This window comes from Barbus barbus (assembly GCF_936440315.1).
Source record: "Barbus barbus genome assembly, chromosome: 41".
Lineage (NCBI taxonomy): Eukaryota > Metazoa > Chordata > Actinopteri > Cypriniformes > Cyprinidae > Barbus > Barbus barbus.
Genome location: NC_136719.1, coordinates 13078929 through 13101869, shown reverse-complemented (window position 1 = coordinate 13101869; position 22941 = coordinate 13078929). Strand labels below are relative to the sequence as shown.

At 37.2% G+C, this 22941-nt stretch overlaps 1 protein-coding gene across 4 annotated transcripts in view; it reads right to left on the bottom strand.

Moving 5' to 3' along the window:
• LOC306860756 (eukaryotic translation initiation factor 4 gamma 3-like) overlaps positions 1–22941 on the bottom strand; it is a 57719-nt gene that overhangs the window by 32219 nt on the left and 2559 nt on the right. The window contains exons 2-5 of one of the 4 annotated variants that reach the window (XM_079402639.1): positions 18701–18758; positions 15318–15419; positions 9929–10021; positions 9666–9698 (exon numbers count right to left, since the gene is read on the bottom strand). In XM_079402639.1, coding sequence (XP_079258765.1) covers positions 9666–9698; positions 9929–10021; positions 15318–15419; positions 18701–18758 — 286 coding nt within the window. Of the gene's footprint in view, positions 1–9665; positions 9699–9928; positions 10022–15248; positions 15420–18700; positions 18783–22941 lie in introns of all 4 variants that reach the window. The other 3 variants (XM_079402637.1, XM_079402636.1, XM_079402638.1) reach the window with 3 other exon arrangements.

The following is a 22941-nucleotide window of genomic DNA, read 5'->3' as shown; positions in this document are numbered from 1 at the left end:
CACACTTGTGACTATGTACCAATGCCAAACAACAACAGTGAATCTTTATTTTTCATCCAAACAAATTGACAACCGGTTTCCCACTAAATCAGTGTATTAACAGTTGCAGAAATGCACGAGTCATAAGGGCCACGTACACACTGCGGCTAAATACGGGTGTCACTCCTATTCTGGGTGCTTAATTAGGTTTTATATACAAAGGTCACACTGTTACATTTTAGGAGTGACAACCACATTTAAACAATTATCATTGTGTGCGTGTATGGAAAACAGAAATCTTTTCAGAAAAGCTTGTTGGCTCCATATTGTAATTTTAGGTTTAGCTATTTTTGATTTAAAAAAATATAGATATGCCACTGTTTAAATGGTTGGGGTCAGTATGAAAGAAAAAAACTAAAGTATTCAGGAAATACACATTTAATTTAACAAAAGTGGCAGTAAAGATTTCTATTTTAAAAAAATATGCTGCTCTTTTGAACCTCATGTTTGTCAAAGAACCATGAAAAATGTACACTCACTGGCCACTTTATTAGGTACACATTGCTAGTAACAGGTTGGATCCCCTTTTGCCTTCAGAACTGCCTTAATTCTTCGTGGCATAGATTCAACAAGGTTTTGGAAACATTCCTCAGAGATTTTGGTCCATATTGACATGATAGCATCACGCAGTTGCTGCAGATCTGTCGGCTGCACATCCATGATGCGAATCTCCCGTTCCACCACATCCCAAAAGTGCTCCATTGGATTGAGATCTGTTGACTGTGGAGGCCATTTGAGTAAAGTGAACTCATTGTCATGTTCAAGAAACCAGTCTGAGATGATTTGAGCTTTGTGACATGGTGCATTATCCTGCTGGAAGTAGCCATCAGAAGATGGGTACACTGTAGTCATAAAGGGATGGACATAGTCAGCAACAATACTCAGGTAGGCTGTGGCGTTTAAACGATGCTCAGTTGGTACTAAGGGGCCCAGAGTGTGCCAAGAAAATATCCCCCACACCATTACACCACCACCACCAGACTGAACCGTTGAGACAAGGCAGGATGGATCCATGCTTTCATGTTCTTTACGCCAAATTCTGACCCTACCATCTGAATGTTGCAGCAGAAATCGAGACTCATCAGACCAGGCAACGTTTTTCCGATCTTCTATTGTCCAATTTTGGTGAGCCTGTGCGAATTGTAGCCTCCGTTTCCTGTTCTTAGCTGACAGGAGCGGCACCCGGTGTGGTCTTCTCCTGCTGTAGCCCATCTTCTTCAGGGTTCGACGTGTTGTGCGTTCAGAGAAGGTATTCTGCATACCTTGGTTGTAATGAGTGGTTATTTGAGTTACTGTTGCCTTTCTATCATCTCTAACCAGTCTGCCCATTCTCCTCTGACCTCTGACATCAACAAGGCATTTTTGTCCACACAACTGCCGCTCACTGGATATTTTCTCTTTTTCGGACCATTCTCTGTAAACCCTAGAGATTGTGGTGCGTGAAAATCCCAGTAGATCAGCAGTTTTTGAAATACTCAGACCAGCCCGTCTGGCACCAACAGCCATTCCACGTTCAAAGTCACTTAAATCCCCTTTCTTCCCCATTCTGATGCTCGGTTTGAACTTCAGCAAGTCGTCTTCACCACATCTAGATGCCTAAATACATTGAGTTGCTGCCATGTGATTGGCTGATTAGCAATTTGTGTTACCAAGCAATTGAACAGGCGTACCTAATAAAGTGGCTGGTGAGTGTATGCATTAAGAAGCACAACTGTTTTCAACTCTGAAAACAACATTTCAGCATATTAGAATGATTTCTAAAGAATCATGTGACACTGAGGACTGGAGTAATGGCTGCTGAAAATTCAGCTTTACCATCACAGAAATAAACTACATTATAAAATATAAAATCTACCAACTCCAAACATTTGTACATATTAACATCCCATTTAATGACAACCATCAGACAATAATATATTTACAGCCGTGAGCTAAATTCTTGAATTAATAAACGTAAGCAAACAAGTTTAGATCACATGAAGCACGTTTCACTTGAGACTGATTGATCCAACAGAAACCTTTAATTAAAAAGATCCCAAACATTTACAATGTCTGAACCAGCATACCCTAAAGTTCAGTGAGTTACGGTGATGTGAAAAGGATTTTAATTATTAAGCGGATAGGAGAAGCTTGTCACAGGAAAACAGTCTTTCTTGAACTCTCTGATGCTGACAGTACACCAAAACACACAGTAATTGGAGACTGTGGGTGTGGCCAAAAGAGCAGAGTTCCCTTAAGGACAGCATGCTGCTCTTTGAATACAGACAGTGGCTGTAATATCTGCAGATGCATCATTACTCTAACTCCCACAGATGATACCTACAGAGGCAGCATTTGGCACACTTCCAATTAAAATGCCGTGCCAAATAGGTAGCCGACATGACGGTGCCTTTTAAGATAACTTCTTTAGGCCAAGCATCACATGTACCCTTAAAAGATGGTACAGTAGATGAACCAAGGGAAATGTAAAATACACATATATAATCTATCCAACGAAAAATTGGTGATGTACCATACTAAAATTCTTAATGAGATTAAACTAAAACTGAAAGTGACAAAACAAGTTGTAATTTAAGAACTTTTTTTTTTTAAGTCTGAATGTAATAATTTGCCTCTAAATGCTTTGCCCACAATTTTGATTGCTTTTTAACTAAATTTCCATCCCTGGCCTGAAACTACTTTGAACATAATAGTTCTGTGGTCCATTTTATTAAGAGTTCTTGACAGTCTCAATGCCACATCATATTATTGAGTTATCATTACGAGCTTAGAGATTATTTTAATATCACTCTGCTAAGTAGCTTTTTTTTTAAACATGAATTGTAAGGACAAAGTGGGGCAGATCTTCTTCTGACCGTTCTATCATGCACAGAGACAATGATGCTTTTAATGAAAAGAACAAAAGCTGTTTTAATCAAATCATCCTGTCCAGTTTTAGACAACAGTCAACATATTAATGCAATACTCTTTCATCACATCATTAAATTATTTCATAATTAATTTTATGTTAAAATATGGTTAATGAAACTTTGGTTCTTGGGTCATGACATAAGTGACAGCTTGTAAAAGCAGTTTATGGTTCACAAATAATACCTACTTAAACATACCAAAAAATGTCAACTTCAGGATCTACGGAGCCAGGAGTCAAAAGTAAAATTGCTGTAATGATTCTGGACTACAAAAATATTAAGCAGCACAACAATTTTTTAACTATTATTAATATTGTATATTATAATAATTTCTGAAGGATCTTCTGACACTGAAGATTAGAATAATGGCAGCTGAAATTTCAGCTTTGACATTTTGAAATATAAGAAATCTGATTTTTTTTGTTAAACTGCAATACTATTTCACAATATTAATGTATTTTAGGCTAAAATGCTGCATTGGTGAGCATAAAAGACTTCCTTCAAAAAACATTTTTTAAAATCTAACCATTGCTCAAACATTTGAATGACAGATGTTGCAAATTAACCTGCTGGCAAATCAAGCGATTCAGCTCACCAGTGTTTTGCTCTTCCAGCACAAGCAGATCAATCCTCAACATACTGGGTTATTTGAATTTTCCCTTTTTTTTTTTGGTGCACAATGTTTTTTCTCATTGTACTCATCAACCATATGTTTTAATTAAAACAATTGAATTGCATCCTTTTGGAATGGTATTTATTACCACTGGTGCAATAAAACACCCATCATCAATAAACATGTCACTAATTTCACTGAAGACATTAACGCTGTTAGAAATCAATGTGTCTAACAGCTGAAAAGCAGCATGAAAATCCTCCTATAACAGTCACACAGAGTCTCAATGTCTGCATTTTAACAGTCATGTTTCCTAGAGCATTACAACATTGCAGAGCAGTGAATCCATCCATCAACAATCAATGCATATATAAAGAAACCGGCCGACATGCAACCCTAACAAAATAAAAATACAGCAAGCACTTTAAAATCAATCAGACCAACATGAACATATACAGAGGAGAGGTAAACTGAAATGGAGGATTCTACTGTCTTTGGGGTGGGTAGCTGCAATGCAGCTGACTGGGCTGGGAAGCAGGAAGATGATGTGGAAAGAGAAACGAGGACTTCATGCCATGCAATTTCCTCAAGACTGCAAATTACCTGAATGGGTCTGAATCCTCCCTTGAATATTGAAGCAGGAAAGAGAGAGAAGCTAATGGGATAATGCACTAATTGGTATGGAGGGATAGAGAGAGACTAACACACACACTTAAGGAGAGATCTGCGGTACAGAGCATGCAAAGAGCCTTTCCTTCAGGGAAAGCCATTTACAAAACAAGAGGGCACTATGCTCTTCTTTTTAAGTAGCCAAGTGACATCATCTTTATGTGGAAACGCACAAGAAACTGGACCTGAAATCCGCTAACCCTCACAGACTCTCACAACAAACTGATAAAACGAGATGGAAGATAAATAGGCTTGAACAGTTCCTGTGACAATATTTAAAGAGACAGAAGTTAAAAGCTCACTGTAAGTGGGATGAATCACAGGATAATAATTCAGACAAGGAACAACACACCCAGATGAAGACACATAGCGATAGTATTAAATGCATATGGGGTTCAAGAAATGTCAATGCAGAATTAAATAAGACGTAATTCTAAAAAAAATTATTCAATAATTCATTATGTAAAGTTAACTTTACTTACTTAAAGGGAAAATTCTGTTGAGAAGATATTTCAAGCAGACTGTCAAAGCTTCTCTTTTTGATACAATTAGTTTTTTCAAGGCAAGATGTTTGGTCAGTGTTTCACTTTTCAGTCTGTTCCTCACACAAAGCTACAACCGTATATGACTTGAATTACAGTGCAAAAGTAGTATTAACTACTTCAATGATGCTTTGATGTTTTGTTTTTGGAGCTTGACAGCATTTGGTCGCAACTAAATTGTATGGAAGAAAGTAGCATGAACATACCACAAAACTTCTCCTTAGGTGTTTCATGGAAGAAAGCAAGCCTTTTAAAATTGGAATGACAGAAATTTCCATTTTTGGATGAACGTTCTCTTTAAAACCACAGGTAGTACTACAAGTAAATAATTTAGGGCATAGTGAGTTATAATTAAAAAAAAAAAAGAGCTGAGATTCCTTGTATTACACAGTGAATGTTCACTTGACACTGAGAAGGATAACCTTTAGCCTAAATTCTGACCTTAACTTAATGTTTACATGGCCTTAAGATTCAGATGTCAATTAAAAGGTCATCACTGTGGAGTTAGGCAGAATTACACATCCCAGCGATCTACAAAAATCAATGAAATTACACAATTCTGAACTGCATATGTTCCTTCACGTGTATTTTTGAATGTGCGCGTTTCTGTCTGTGTGTCAAAACTGCTTAAAGAGCCAGACAGGGTGATCCCTGAAAGTAGTAGATCATGAAACTAATAGAGACAAGAACTACTACCCACACCTGGCTATTACTTCTGAACAAAATGGTTTGTTTTGTTTGAGCAACAGTTTAAGCTCACAATACTACGGAAGCGTATTGCATTCACTTGAGGAAAAAAAAATATACTCTGTTTTTCTGAATTAACGACTTAATTATCTCAGAATTACAAGATAATTAAGTCATTAATTCAGAAAAACGGAGCAAAAACTTTTTTTTAATGAAAAATTATCTCGTAATTCTGAGATAATTAAGTCGTTAATTCAGAAAAACAGAGCAAAAACTTTTTTTTTCATTAAAAATTATCTCGTAATTCTGAGATAATTAAGTCGTTAATTCAGAAAAACAGAGTAGATTTTTTTTCCTCAAGTGAATGCAATACGCTTCCGTACAATAGCAAACAGTCTAATAAACTATACACATTACAAGACTTAAGTGTGTTGCCATTTGATGTTTTAAAGGTACAGTTCACTCTTTTTTATTAATCCATGTCATTCTAAACGTGTGTAATTTTCTTTCCTCTTTGATAAGATTATCTCATTTGTCTCACTGTTTTTCTGCCTAATTCAAAATGCTGTCTGAGTAAATGGATTGCAAGATACTGCCAAAAATCACTCTGTGGAATCAATATAAAAATGTCAAATTCAGCAAAAAGTCACAATGCATGACCACAACGGACCATTATTCTCATGATCAATTATTAGTGTCACTTATGAAACAACTATTTGTGAGTCATTAAAGAGAGTGCTCTCAAAAAGTTGTGTCATCATTTAATCACCAATTTCAAACCAGTATGAATATACTTCCTTCTACGAAACACAAAAGACAATTTGAAGAGTGCTGAGGTCTAAGGGTGTGCTTATACTTGTAGTTCAATTCTCTTGGTTCATTTGGTCCAAGCCAAAAAAGAAAATGATACACTGAGTCCTGGTTCACTTAAGGCCAAAGTATACTTTGGCTTTTACGTGTACCCGAGGGTCTGCATACAGTGCGCATTAAGCAAATTTCGTCACCAGTAGGGGTGTAACGATACACATATTTGTATTGAACTGTTCGGTACGAGGCTTTCGGTTTGGTACACATTACAAACTGAACAATTTGTGTGACTAATCCTATTACATTTGGAAAATAAAAGAGCTTACAGTGTGTGTAATATAATGTTCTCAGTGCCACTGTGCTCAACAAGTTAGCCCAAACAACGTAACAGGCAAACTGGCAAACTCTCCCATCCCCAAACAAAAACACACTACTCTAGTAAGTTTGTGATGGCGAGGCAGTTCGTTAGTTTTCCCTCTTTTCCTCGCTTTTATTTGCTTTTAAAGGGGTCCTATTATGCTCTTTTACAAAGTCTAGATTTTGGGGGGGGGGGGGGGGGGGGGGGGGGTAACAATACCTTTGTTTTACATTATTACAATACCTTTCTCCCCAGCCTTGCACAAACGGCTCGATTAGTTCCGGGTTTGATGAAGGCCTGCCTTCCGAAAAACGAAATGTGTTGTGATTGGTTAGCTGTCCCAATGCGTTGTGATTGGCAAATAGCTTAGACGGCGTTTCAGTACTGCCCCGCCCCTACCTTTGCACGCACGGATATTGCAAGACATATTAAAGTGGTAAAGTTATTGTTGTTTTTTTTTTTTTGCTAAATCACGTTTTAGATGGGATGTCAACAACAGCTTATAAATAACTGCATTTACGATGTACAGAAGTGCAACGGTAATATGTATTATGTTTATTATTCTTTAATTCTAACAGTATAACATGAATTGCAGTGAAACTGTTATACAGTTGAATTTATTTATACCATACGCACAGACTTACACTATTTGTTGCGGCATATATATGCAAATTCATTCTCTGCCAGCGGGAGGCGCTGTTGGAGCGGGAGAGAGCGAGGTTTCCCCGGTAACGCTGTACACAAAACAGAGCTCCAGACATTACATGCAAGATGAAATGAAAATGAGATCCAAAATTTTCTGAATAGTCGGTTTCCATCAGAAATATGATATAAAAACACCCGCACCGGGTTTCGATTTTGAAACGTGCAGTGCTCAACCAAGCGTTCTCCCCACCCGCCAACCATTTGAATTTCCGTAGGCAGGATTTATTTTTGTGATATCACAACTTTATAGTCCAAACGAGCCGTTCGTTGTAGTTCTTGAAAAGGGATTTTTTAAAAACGAAATCTCCCTTTGGAGTGGACTTTGAGATTTGTAACTTTGTAGATCTTTTTATGCACAAACATACACACTACACACTGACTAAAATTCAAAAAGTGAAAAAGCATAATAGGACCCCTTTAAATAGCTTGTAAATGTCTGTGCGCATTTTACTTTCACTTTCAAATTAGCAGCAATTCAACATCAATTGACTGAATTGTCAACAACAAAACCGTGACACCACTGTATCGTATCGTATCGTATCGTAACTGCGCATACTTTTTAAGCGCTAGGGCTGTGACGATAAATCAATGCAGAATCAATTCGTGGATCGACTCTGAGATCTTCTGAATGCATCGCGATTCTCTCTGTAATCGATTCTGAGCTTACATTTTAACAGCACATGGCGCTCTAATCTACTTTTTATCCACACACTCAAATGCTCATGAAGAAGAGTGCTGAAGAGCGCTTGTGCGTTCAGCTGAGTCATATAATTTCACCTCGGCTCAGAATGCTTTTGTGATGCAAAATTAATGTAAACAGCCCACTGTGAACAACCCTTGTAATTCGCTGCAACCTTTTTGAATTTTATGAATGATTATTTTAGGTTCAAGTGTGTGTAAGGATTTAGAAACAAGCATAGTACGGCCATTTCTAAAACATGCAGTGCCATCTGCTGTTCAAAATTAAGCTCACAATCAGCTCGAGAAAGAATCGCGATGCATTCGGAAAATCTCAGTCGATGCTGAATCATTTCTTGATTCACGATGCATTGATTTATTTTCCCAGCCCTAGTATGCACAGGTCGCAAATACAAATCAGTTGTTCCATAAGGTGGCAGCAATGTCCCGGGCCGCTGTTTCACAGTAGATAACAAAACTAAAGAGACAGAGGAACAGCAACAACAACAAATTATTAAATTCGGTCATACGTTCTCAGGGCTCCGGACAAAGAAAAATAAATAAATAAATCAATTAAGGAGAGATTGGCTCGAATAAGAAACAAAATTCGGCACCAAATAATTTTTTAGGTACCATAGAATAAACGTGTTTTATTTCTTTTAACACAGTCATACGGTCATGCGTTTGTCTCATCTTTTCTTGTATTTATCAGCATTTTAATCCATCTTCGATTTTGAATGCGATATTGCGTAGCTTGTCAGCGAACTCCGGCTCTGTGTATTAAATGCCGCTCCATCTGAAAGCACGTGAAGGAGATTAACTACTAAACACAGAACCGGCTTTACTGACTAGATGCGTATGATCATGCATGCAAATTTATTTAGTCAGCAAAAACTGCACTCGCAAATTAATATTTTTTAAACCGTTTTAAGCCCTGACTTCTGGAGAAAAATAGAGCAGACGCTAGACAAAGATGGACTGCCTGCGTACGTCAAATGGACTATACTTTGAAAGCCTACGTGTTCAGCTGTGTGCATATGCTAGCGTACATGTAAAGAAAGTATACTTGAGCCTTTAGTGTTCACACTGTGATTTTTAACACCAAATCTAACGATACAAAACAAAAGCATAAGGATACAGTCATAACCTGATAGGACAGCTTTTGACATATTTTGCAAACTTAGCTAACATCCAAAACAGTGCTGTGTGCTGGTGCACTTTTTATACATACTATATAGTGGTATTTTACCCAGCTTATAACTCATAAAGAGCTTATAAACCGTGTAAAAAAGTCAAACAGCGGCAGAGTTTACACTTATTCAAATGATCTGTGCTAACAGAGCAATCTAGCTGTCCACTATGGCAGTGATTCCCAACTTTTTTTTATATATGTACCACTGGTACTGCTGTTGTAATAAAAACAGAAACGTACCAGGGGTACATATCAGCCTATGGAGTTGAAGTAAAAAAAGTTGGGAACCACTGCCATAGTGGACAGTTTTGCGGCCCATGACAACATTTCCAGCTCTCGTTCCTGAGTACATTGGAGTTGTAAACAATCTCTCCAAATGATCGCAATGAACAGGATCAATGTGTTACGTTAGTCTAAGAAAGCTTATAAGGTGTGAGAAAGGAGGCCATGCATTTGTGTACATTACCTGGTGATGGGTAGGACGAGGCCCAGGGGCAAACTGATTGAAGGCATAGAGCAGCATGGCAGAGGGGGAGAATCAGAGAGAAAGAAAGAAGCGAGAGGTAAGAATGATCATCCACAAACACATAAACCACAAGCTGTACATGGCATATGCAGCGCACTTCCCGAGAGGAAGTAATGACGCAAGGTATGTTATATGTACCATATACACAGCACCAACTAATGACCACAGATTTGAAAAGATGACATGGAATCACAGACACTCACCGGGCGGCTCTGAGGCTGTGCGTTCATTGGCTGTCTTGGCGAAGAGTAGACCAGAGGGGTCGTGCCGGCATTCTGACCAGGAGTGTATGGAGACTGAAGAGTCACGGGGTCCGAGTGAGGTAGAGTAGAGACCAGCAGAGAAAGAGAAACAGCAGTTAGGATGGATGTGAATTTTACCCTCTCTGATAAAATCCCTACAGCTGAGTAAGCGTATGCTGCGTGAGTGTGGGTGACAGAGTGAGTGGTGTGTCCACTCCCTGCCGCTGCAAACACTGCGGTCTGCTGACACTGACAAATCTGCCATCTCTCAATGCTGCCTTCAAGGCAGAGAAAGGGAGAGAGAAATAGAGGCGTAGTCCTGTGCAGACGTGAGTGGGCGCAAACGGAGTGTTTGTGTGCCACAGGGTTTGGGATATATTGAACTATACAGGATGACAGTTGCTTTCATTCAAAGCAACTTACAGTACATTTATTGTTTTTTAATGGCTGATGCAGACGCAAATATTTATTTATTTATTTATTTTTAGATTTATTTTATTATGATAGGACAGTATGTACACAATAAGTGAAGTGGGGTTGGGATCCGGAAAGGTCCGTGAGCTTGGACATGAACTCAGGACGCCTGAAGCGCAATGACGCTACATGCCGGCGTAATGCCCACGAAGCTATTGGTGCCGACTACAAATATTTATTTAGCAAATATTACTCCAGCAAATAATATTTAAAAAGTAAAAAAACTCTTATTTTACACAATATTTCTTTAAAATTTGAAAACACAACAAAAACTATGTCTGGCCATGGGGACAGTTTTTGGCCAGATTGGTTTATGTGATAATGTGACACTGAAGATTGGAGAAATGGCTGCTGAAAAACAGCTTTGACATCACAGTAATAATTGACATTTTACAACATATTACTAGGGCTGGGTACCGAGTTCGATACTTTTTAGGCACCGACCGAATTGCCTCGATACCACCGAGTATCGAAAAACGTCTTGTCGTTCGGTACCAAATTTCGATACCTAAGGGGTTAATCTCATCACCGTCAGTGAGCCAATAATCCTGCAGCACTAGGTGTGTTTGACTAGAAGCGGCGCGGCGCTGATAGATCAGTGTTTGACATCCGCGAGAGCGTTTTGAAAGCGCACGGAGCAGTCTGCTCTCTATATCGCGCGGTTTGTTTACTACACACAGACTGAAGCGCGCGTGACGCTCGCGGTGATTTCAGCGTCTGCCGCCTAACTAAATGAGAACATGAACAACATCTCCAGACCTGCTGTGAGAGTCAATTAATGAGCATTTCACCGTTTGATTCGAGTAAAACTTGCGTCATATCATATACACACAGAACTGTATTCCCGGAAACCCGTCAAAATAAAAGTTCGGTTTTACTTGGAGACACTGCAGCAGAAATATATTAATATTGTTCAGCGGACAGTACATACTGCTACTACTAGGCTACTATTAAAATTAAAACTTTATTATTATTTTTTTTTTAGAAATTATCACACAACAGTTATTCCATTTTTTTATTTTAATAGTAAACCCCCTTTGTTTGCCAAAATAAATAAACTTTGATTTTCAATAATTTAAATAAATTAAATTTATGTTTTATGTCTTCATTTGAAAACCAGATACAGAACACAGAATTTCTGAGGAAAAATAAAACCTTTCATTAGGCTATTTTAAGAATAAATTTAAATAAACTAAGTTGTTTTTATGCATTCAAATAATTAGACATACTACACCACAATTTAATAACAATAAAACATGTGGTGAAAGAAAATAAAACACCCACTTATGAAAATGGATGAAGATTTTAAATTTCTTTAAGTCTTTAACAACCTAGAAGTGATGATGTGTTTTAAAATGAACTCGCACTAATGTAAACGTAGCCTAACAGATGTGTAAACTGAAAACTATTTGAACTTTATTAAAATTATTTATTTATTGTGTTGGATATATGTTGTTCCTTTGTGCAGTGGCTCAGGAGATGAGGCTTTGAGTCTGTATAAATATCAACATTAAAAAAATTTTTTTTTGAGATAATGTCATCTTATTAAAACTCATTTCATAAAACTGGTATCGAAAAAAGTATCGTTCAGGAACCGGTATCGAACTCAAGGTATCGGTATCGAAAATTTTTGAACGATACCCAGCCCTACATATTACCATTTGAAAAAATGTTTTTTTAATAATATTTCTGAATATTTTTGGTCAAATAAAAGAAGCCTTGGTGAGCGTAACATAATCTATGTTTATATTCAACATTTAATAAATACATACAAAACAATATATGTGTCACTGGGTTTTAAGTTGTATGTTTGTTTTTGCATGCAGCCAGAACAATTTTGATTGTATTTAATTATTCATTGATTGCATCATAACAAGATTTAATGCTCAGCGTCTTTGAGTGTTGGATGCTTATTTTCTAGAATTAGCAGTAAAATCCCAATTTCACGTGCAAATCAGTAAAATCATATAACGTGACTTTTGCAAAATGCTTTTTCTTGACTGAAGGACTTTTTTAGCTTTAATAAGAAACAAAGGAAGTTTAATTGTTATAGTGAAGACTATGCTGTTTTGTTTTACATTAGATCATTCCATTTCTGTAGTAAGCTGTTAACAGAATACTTCAGACTTGCATTAAAAAAAATATTAAAGCACAGTATGTTTCATCTGCTAAAATTAAAAAGAAAACGTGATAATTCCTTTAAAATATTTATTAGTAGTAGTAGTAGTATTGTTGTTACACTGAGTCTTTAGACTGCTAAAATATTTCTGTCACAGTTTCTTCACGTTAAACCAAACTTTTATTTTGACTGGTTGCCGTGAAGAATTTGCAGCTGCTGTGTTTGTGATATGATGGTAGCCATGATAAGCACTGAATGAATGACAGGGTTTCTGTTGTAACATTGCACAAGGTAAATAAAAGGGTGACATCTAGTGAAGGAGACTAATGATAAGATTCACGTTAATCAGATTGTGTGTTAAATGTTTGCTGAAATAAATACCGGAAAAGATCGATTTGCAGCTTTTGAGAATCGATATCGAAAAAAAAAAAAATTTCTTTTTTTATTCTATTGTATTTGTCCTTTTTTTGTTTTCTTTTTTAGCCTACTGATATTAGTTACCCTATAGTATTCTGCCTTGGTATTGAGAATTGTGACATTTCACTGGACTCTAAAATGTAGATGTCATAGCAAACTTATTTACACAAAATATATATTTGATATTGCTATCTTTAAATAAATCATTCATTTAAAGTTTTGGTCATATGCCCCACTCATAATGTGTTAAATAATCGCGATTACAATATTGACCAAAACAATCGTGATTATATAATTTTTGTCAATCAAACAGCCCAAATCTCCATCCACCTCTGACATCCACAAACCTCAGCAATCCTCTCCCTTCACATGCACAGGTTTTGATCGAGGAAAGTGTAGATGCGTAATTAAGGTTTAGCCTCTGGAGCACTCTTAGCCTATTAATAGGCAGTCGCACTGGCAGTGCGGTGCAGGCGTGGAGTGGGAATGTGAGTGCTGGTCTCAGACAGATAACAAGCTTGAGAACAGCTGAGTCACCCTGACAGACTTTCTATTCCTGTGGCAGAGTCAAATGGGCACAGTGTGCATGTGCGCGAGTGGCTGTGTGTGAATTTGAGTGACAAAGTGTGAGTTCGGCGGACCTCTACACACCCACAGACACTGGTAATGAGCATACTTACACAATGAAACACAAAATCTTCCCTGCAGGCTAATTATGATAGAGAAGATCCGGCATACCAGACATGCCAGGTCTCTATTAAATATTAACAATACAGACCATTTCAAAGCACATCACAGCAGAGAGAGGAGTCTTGCGAACCGGTATGACTAAATGTCAAGCATCATCTTAGTTTGCCAGCTTTATTTAATCATCACAGGAAGTCGCACTGCTTTCTGTTTTGACAGGCAGCACAGCAGGTTCCCAAAGATTATGTAAACTTACAATCCTATCTGCTCAGGTCTCAAACTGATTTTCGCTGAGTGCAAAAAAGCGATCAAATCCGTCTTAACTCAAGCGAACACACTAGGCTTTACACCCAGTCTAAGAAATCAGTGTTATTACAGATCAGAAATGATTTACCACAGAAATCAATTACTTATATCATGTGTGTCATAGGAAATCTTTGACATCTGCATCCAGTTATGTGAAATACCTTCCATCTGACCTCTAAAGACCTGTGTGTAATATATCTGTGAGAAACAAGACAACCAAACAGTGATGTGCATGTGCTGATTAATTGTGGCAGGCATTAATTAGGGCTGGGAAATATAGCTAAAAATTAAAAAATTTTCCCCTCAGTCTCTTGAGGTTTTTGACAATATTCATTATATATCACAGTACTTGTGTATTTGCTTTAAAGGGATTAAATAGTATTTTTTAATCAAAGGAACCATCTTTTTTTTTTTTCTTCAAAAATTAAAGTAGATCTAATTTAGCATAATGAAAACGTTTTTCAGACTGTTGAAACACTAAATGAACAATTTTTATTTATTTTTAACCATTTATATGCTCCAATATAGCGACACATTTTAATTAATATGAAATTAATTGCTTAATCAGAGCGGAGTCATTCAGTGACTCAGAAACTGAGAGTTTGAACTGAATCACAGATCATTTTTGCAAATAATGTTTCAAATTAGATGAAAATCAACACAAACACAAGTAGTCCAGATTATTATGACTTCGTGTTCATCTAAAAATAAAAATTCTGTCATTGATAGTTTTATAAGAGGAGCAAATATTTTTTAGGCTTTTATTCACTTATAAACACTGATCAAAGCACATCAAGTGTGGAAGATCAACTGTACTAAACTGCATTAAATCTGTTCATAATATGAAGCAATCATGTCTTGTCGGAAGACTTAGATTAAGCTGCTTGATTGATATAGATCTCTTTTATGATGTCTTCATTAACTTTTTGAAGTGTCAAAGTTTTGCTGGAATGGACTTTCATTGGAAGTACAGAAAACTCAAGTTTGATTAAAAACTTTGTGTTTCGAAGATGAATGAAAGTCTTATGGGTTGTCATGATGAGGGTGAGTAAATGATGACAGAATTTAGATTTTTGAGTGAACTATTTTTTTTAAAACTTAATTGACACATTAAAATTGCAGTAAGATCTCTGCAGTGGTCAGAATGTTGCTTACTTGTATTTATATTGTTATAGTATTACAAATATTCAATATATAGCCCAGCCCTACCAGGCATACAAACACAAAGACACACTCAGACAGACAGAAAGACTCAGGCAGTTGTGCAGATGGACTCACCCCTCCTCCTGCCTCCCAGCCTTTAGGGTGACCATACAGATGCGCAACGGATAATGTTGGAACTGATACCTGAGAGAGTCCAGGGGAGGAGGCGTGACCTGGCGGTGTGGCCGCTAGGTTAGGGCGTCCCTTGTTGATTTCATGTGCTGCATATGGGGGGCCAGGGGCTCTCTGTACCGGAGAAAACAAAGGGAAAACTGTCAACACTGAAGAGTCAGACTGTTTTTTAAGTCAATGAGAAACAACATTCGCAAACCCTCTTTACTTTAGTAACAGGAGATGTTGAATATTGTTTTATTTGGTAAAGGCATGAAATAAAGCGGGGACATTGGGAACTGGTAGAACTGTAAATACCAGAATGGACCAAGAAGCTAGTATAGAGAACTAGTTCTCCTACGTTGGAGGAGGCTCTGTGACAAGGAAGTGGAGTATGAAGGTCAAAGTTCATCCTCAAGAACATCACAACATCTCCCAACATCTTGCTGTTGTTGTAACTTCTGTACATTAACATGTAACACAATTCACTTATTTTGATTTTAAAGGGATAGTTCACCCAAAAATTTAAATCCTGTTATTAATTGAACCACTGATGTCACATGGACTATTTTTACGATGTCCTTACTACCTTTCTGGGCCTTGAATGTGGTAGGTCTATGCAGGGTCAGAAAGCTCTCAGATTTCATAAAAAAATATCTTCATTTGTGTTCTGAAGATGAATGTAAGTCTTACGGGTTTGGAACGACATGAAGGGGAGTAATTAATGACAGAATTTTCATTTTTGGGTGAACTAACCCTTTAAGAGAAGCTACACCACCATCCAAAAGTTGGGGGTCGGTAAGATTTTTTTGTTTGATTGTTTTTGAAAAAAAGTCTCTTTATACTCACCAAGGTTGCATTTATTTGATTAAAAAATACAGTAAAAAATAGTAAAGTTGTAGAATTAACATAATTCAAAATAACTGTTTTCTAACATATTAATATTTAAAAATCTAATTTATTCCTATGAGAACAAAGCTGAATTTTCACCAGCCATCACTCCAGTCTTCAGTGCCACAGGATCTTTCAGAACATTATAAATGTCATTAAAGGGTTAGGTAAAACACAGGCTAATTTTCATTTTTGGGTGTGAACTAATCCTTCAACATAATAAGAGTCTATATTAACACTTTTTGTCAATTAAATCTGTCCTTGCTAAAAAAATTAATATTAACAAATCTTTTCAACAGTATTGTATATTCCTGTAACAGATATATGACTATTAGTTAACATTATTTTCCCTGTCCACAGCCTTGATATCATCAAGGAAGTCATCAGGCAGCTTCACCTTGTTTCAGATTATATTACATTTTGATGAAAGACAAAAACTGATGAATCATGCTCAGTAATACCAGAAACACGTATTAAGGAAGTAAATCCCTTCAAATGCGTTAAACTGAAGCGCCATAGTTTGAGGCAGATATCCTCATAGTCGAATTAACTGTGAACAAAGCCTAAACGGTGTTAAACAATAGAACGTAGGCTTTATTCCTGTGTACACTATACAACTATACTACAGGTATACTGCAGTTGTTTCTATTACAACAAGCAAGCTCTGTTTACATGTAGACAGCAATCAGCCACCGCATTAAACTCTCCTGTGAATACTCATTACAGCAGCAGCAACAGCGGTTACGGTCCGTTATCGTCGCATACACAGGCATATGAGAGAGTGCAGTGTCATTGTCGGTTCTCCCTGGATTTTCAAAGTTGCTGCTGTAATTATAAATTGTAAATGCAAGCCAGAAACTGATAATGAGATTAACTTGGTGGTTGCATGGCAAAAGACTGCAGCCCGAGCTACTCCACAACTCAAAGAAAACAAGAAACCTGCAGTCCTGTCGTCTTCCTCACAGATCAAAGGCTTCAAACTGAAAGCGGACAGTTTTTACCTACTGTGAGGGCTAAAGAACAGCCATCTGCGAGCCAGACATGTTCATCTGGAAGCTTGCAGAAAAATAAACATCTCCGCCTTGGTCATACAGTGTATGTATTCAATGACAATCAGTCTGAACTAAACACCTGAAATCTCACATGACTGGCTTGCTTTCCAGGCAACATCAGCAGGTGGAGAATGACCTACTTATTTGCAGAGATTACGCAGCTTACCCAGCAGCCTGGGCTTTTCCAGGGTGGGGTGCTGCTGTGCTGAGAAGGGGCGGGTGAGATCACACACAGCCCAGTGGCTCCCAGAACAAGGGGCTTTCTGACCCAACATAGGAAGCAGGAACAGGAGAAAGACCAGCTCAGCAGAAAAAAAAGCACCCCACCCGTCCACTTCCTTCACTATGGTACTGTTCAAACATCATCAGTCCTGCTCGCCCAACCTCACGTCAGTCCAGCCAGCTGTCAGAAATCAATTTTCTTATTAATGGGTAATATTTGCCTTCTGGGGCAACAATATAAAACACCTAGCATGCCCTCTATTTGTGTCAAATATTTTAAAGTCATTCTACACTAGATTGGCCTAGAACAGAATATTAAGAAATATATTAAAAGTTACATAACCAAGGAAAATTTCAGATAACTGCAATTTGGCCAATTTTTGTAACCACACTGTATCCATGCCTGACATTTTGTGGTATTTTTTTACAATAAATCTGGTAGACATCATGCGACAGGTTGATTTAACTTTCACTTTTCAGCATTTGAAACACATGGACATCCAAAATAAAAAGTCATGTTTATATGTAAAAATACTATACTTTTTTTAGTTTTTATTTTTTTTTTTTATGAGTGTTCTCAAAATGTATTAAAATATTTCATTATGATTGACGTAATGCTTTTTCCCCACTTCTAGTGGCAGAATACACAGTACCATTAAAATATTAGGGATCAGCAAATTTTTTAAGAAAAAAAAAAAAGGATATTCAACGAAGATGCATCACCTCGTAAAAGCCACATATAGAGACTTTCTGGATTATGATTCATTGGATTCCAGGAATCTTAATTAGTAAGAATAATTTACTAGCATCTCTGAACTCTACTCTGCATGTTACATTTTGACAGTAAAACCAAAAAGAAAAAAAAAAAAAACTGAAAGAGAGAAATTAATAACACATGCCATATTTGGAGCTTTCCTGAATCATTACTTAGCTACAGCGGCAAACAGCTTCCACCAGTACACACGGTGGTCCTCATGTTGATGACTCAAATGCACTGCGGTAAGGAGTCAAATATTTCAATGTTACATTTGCGGGGACAGAGGAGTGTTCTAATCCCAAGTTAGAGTCAAAGCAACCACATGTACAAGAACAGCTTTATTTCTGTAACATGCTTTAAAGAAACAGTCATATTCTTTCAAATGATTGCAGCAAAAGGGGCAGGCTCAGATCACCTAAGGTAAAGCTGCCTGATAACAGTTTGTGTCTAGATGTGAAAATCAGCAAAGAAGGTAAATTAAGCATTCAACTCACACTGTAGACAGTCACAGCAGTGGAGAAGATTCGCTCTTCCTGGGACGCTCTTGGGATCCTAGAGGAGATATTAAGGAAAACTCTGGGGCAGAAAGTACTTAAGGCCAAACACAGCAACAAGGTGGGAAAATACACATGATGCATGAAGGAAACTGTTCAAGCGCAGCGATATCAAAAAGAAAAGCTGACAGAATCAAACAGATCACATTTATCCATATGCAAATTAGCTAATTAGCTTGTTTTACCTGTTCTGCTTGACAGATACGTACAAATCATCCTCTTTTTTTTCTGCTGGGCCAGATGGTCAGATTTGTACATGTCCTGCCAATATTTTCACTGGTCCGACTAAAATATATAATATAGCAACAAAAATATATAATATAGTCAAATATATATATATATATATAGCAGCACACTATTTTAAAGGGTTACTCCAATATGCAAAGAAAATAAAAATAACAACTTTATTCTACAATTTGCCTCATCTGCGTCACCGTAGCGCCATTTTGTAGAATATCTGCTGGACGCAAATAGCGTATATCAACTACACCACAAAACAGATACGTCTTCTACATTCTTTACACTTTGATTTGAACAAAAACAGCGTATCCGTGTTGTGCTGCTGACACAGAACAGCATACACTATTTGCGTCCAGCAGATATTTTCCAAATGGCGCTACGGTGACGCAGATGAGATGAATTGCTGAATTAAGTCGTTATTTTTATTTTCTTTGCATACAAAAAGTATTCTCGTCGCTTCATAAAGTTCAGACTGAACCACTGATGGCAGATGGACTATTTTGACGATGCGTTTCATACTTTTCTGGGCCTTGACAGTTGACAGTGTTATTTGCTTGGCAGTCAATGGGACAGTCACAAGCCTCCTGGTTTTCATCCAAAATATCTTAAATTGTGTTCTGAAGACGAACGAAGCTTTTACGGGTTTGGGACGACATTGTAGTAAGTGATTAATGACAAAGTTTTCATTTTGGGGTGGAGTAACCCTTTAAGGAACAGTTCATGCAAAAACGAAAATTCTGTCATTAATTACTCACCCTCATGTCATTCCAAACCCGTAAGACCTTTGTTCATCTTCGGAACACAAATTAAGATATTTTTTGATGAAATCCGAGAGCTCTCTGACCCTCCACAGACAGCAAGCGTACTACCACGATCAAGGCACAGAAAAGTAATAATGACATTATTAAAATGGTCAATGCGACATCAGTGGTTCAAACACAGTTTTATGAAGCTACAACGCATGCACTGTGCCTTGTTTACATTCAGAGGAAAGCATGCGCATGCACGATACTCTCCAAAATTGCGCTAGGGTGACGTGACGTGACGAGAAGAATTGTTGAATAAAGTTATTTTTGTTTTCTTTGCGCACAAAACATATTCTAAATCTACGGTTGAACCACTGATGTCACATGGACTATTTTAACAATCTATGGAGGTAGAGTTGTGTAATTAATCTAAATACGATCTCCAACGATTAAGAAAATACAGTAATCGAGATAAAATGAATATTGCGCCCCATTCCATCTCCTTTCCAGCGGTGTGCTTTCGTTCCTCCATAAAAGCCCAATTTCACGTGCAAATCAGTAAAATCAAGTAACGTGACTAGCAGAATGGGACGTGCTTGATTTATTGAAGTTGATTAGATTTATTCATGTTTTTAAAAGCACAAAAGAGAACTTGCGCTTTTCCTCGGGAGGTGTTCTGTGGAGACCGAACAGGATATGGACATGAGAAGTCAAGTTTTAGCTCAAAGTGCGTGACTAATCGGTCAACTACATGCAAAATTTTGTCAAAATGTGGCGCTTAGTTGTTATTCACGTAAACCCTCATCATTTATGTAATAAATGCACTTAAAGAGTTGAGAATGAAAATACATGCGGAACAGTAAATTGGAACCGTGCGACTCTTAAAGTGACAGCGGGCTGTAACTGTATGCTTAATATTACTAAAATAAATACAAAGAAAATCACTCACTGCTCTTGACTCAAGGACTTCAGTAGCTTCAATAATAATTAAAGAAAGTTTCATTCTTACAGTGAAGACTATGCTTTTTTTACATTTGATTATTCATTTCTGTAGGCTGTTATCTGAAAACTTCATTTTATTTGTATATTTTATTCTACTGTATTTGTCTTTTGTTTTTATTACTGACAGTTTACTTATTTCCAATAATTCTGAGGACTTTTTTTTTTAATTAATATTAGTTAGTCTCTAAAATGTAGATGTCATAGCAACCTTATTTACAGAAAATATATATTTGATATATCACTATCTTTAAATAAATCACTCATTTAAAATTGTGGTCATATGGCCCACTCATAATCGGGTTAAATAAATAATTGTGATTACAATACTGACCAAAATAATCGTGATTATGATTTTTGCCATAATCGAGCAGCCCTATATGGAGGGTCAGAGAGCTCTCTGATGAATGGAGGTCTTAGGGGCTTAGAATATTAATTTTTGGGTGAACTATCACTTAAAACCTTTGGGGTCAGTAAGATTTTTTTATTTTATTCATTTGTTTTTTTAAGAAGTGTCTTTTTTATTCTCACCCAGGCTGCAATTATTTGAACAAAAAAACAGTAATATTGAGAGTTTATTATTACAATTTAAAATGTATTCCTGTGATGGCAAAGCTGAATTTTCAGCAGTCATTACTCCAGCTGTTAGAGTCTAATGATCCTACAGAAATCATTCCAATATGATTTGGTGCTTAAAAAACATTTCATATTATTATCAATGTTGGAAAAGTTTGGCTGCTTAATACTTTTGTGAAAACCATGAAGCATTGATTTTCAGGACACTTTGATGACAACAACATAATTTTTACTCAGATTTTTATGTTTATGATTTAAACAACTTTTGAATTTTAAATTGGTAAAATTTACACATTCCTGTTGCTTAAACAGTAAATGACGGTACTAGCATTACCAAGGTAATGGGTTTGATTCCTAAAGAAAGCATGAACTAACAAAATATGTACCTTGTTAAACAACAATATTCAGTACATCACAGAAATACAAATGTTTAGGTTTGCAAGGCTTAAAAACACCAATACAATCAGTAAACATAATGACAGTGCAGTTCTGGGCCCAATATCTATCCATCACACTTGCCCTGTGAAACCCTCACTGTCAAGCCCTGCTCTCCTTTCCACAAGCGTCTTTAAAAAGAAGTGAACATTCTAAAAAGAAACTTGTATTACTCGTGTTGCAGTGTTATTTTTCTGTTCCTCTACAAGCTAGCATGAGGTCCGACACAGGGGCTAAGTGCCACAAACTGGAATTCACATTGTTGTCAAGACATGCCAGCTCCCATCAGCATTAACAACCTCCAGCCACACCAGAAAAAAGATGCAAACTTCACATAACAACTGTCCTCAAAATTCCTTCATGTATCAACCACACTTCACATCACTGAACAAACAGTGCCTTTTGAATGATGGAGCCATACTGTGCGATCCCTCAAAGAAATCAGGTTCTCGCACAAGTGAAGACCATCATCCGTTGCAACAAGGTTGTAATACACAAGAAGCTGATTGTGTATTAACATGCTGCAGGAGTACAGAGGATGGTGATGCGTCTTCCATCTCCAGCCCAGCAGCACAGCCGTGCCACCTCAGTTCTGTCTGTACAACCAGGCTATTGTTAAGAGGGCGGGGAAACCCTTCCTCCTCCACTGCACCACAGGCACATACACACAGAGAGAGTTCAAACAGAGATAATGTACAGTTTACTGTAACAAGGGTAAAACAACAGCTGTTAGTTACTCATTTTAACTTTCCCTTGGTGCCCTGCCATGAAACTTTCACAGTAATCTCAAGCTCCAAAACCACGTCACCTTTTCACAGCCACAGTTTCAACTGGTTTGTAGGTTACAGATTTATTTTTAGTTCTACAGTCTCATTTACTAAGACATACATTTGCAATGACACAGCAGTCACAGTGTCTTGTTTTCTCCGTGTTTCAAAATTCTCCTCAATTGCTTTAAACACTCTAAAGTTTCCTCTGCTATGAAGTGCGTCATGGTCCAAATACACCTCTGCTTAAATCAGAGTGCTATGTGAAGACCAATAAATGCAAATATAAACCGACATGTTGTTATAAGGTTGATCTCTGTATAGCAGATAATTCTCAGCTAGGAAACGTTTGCAAGTAGATTTCCTGTCAATGAACAAGTACATGAAACCAGTCCATTGGGGATACATTTTTTACATA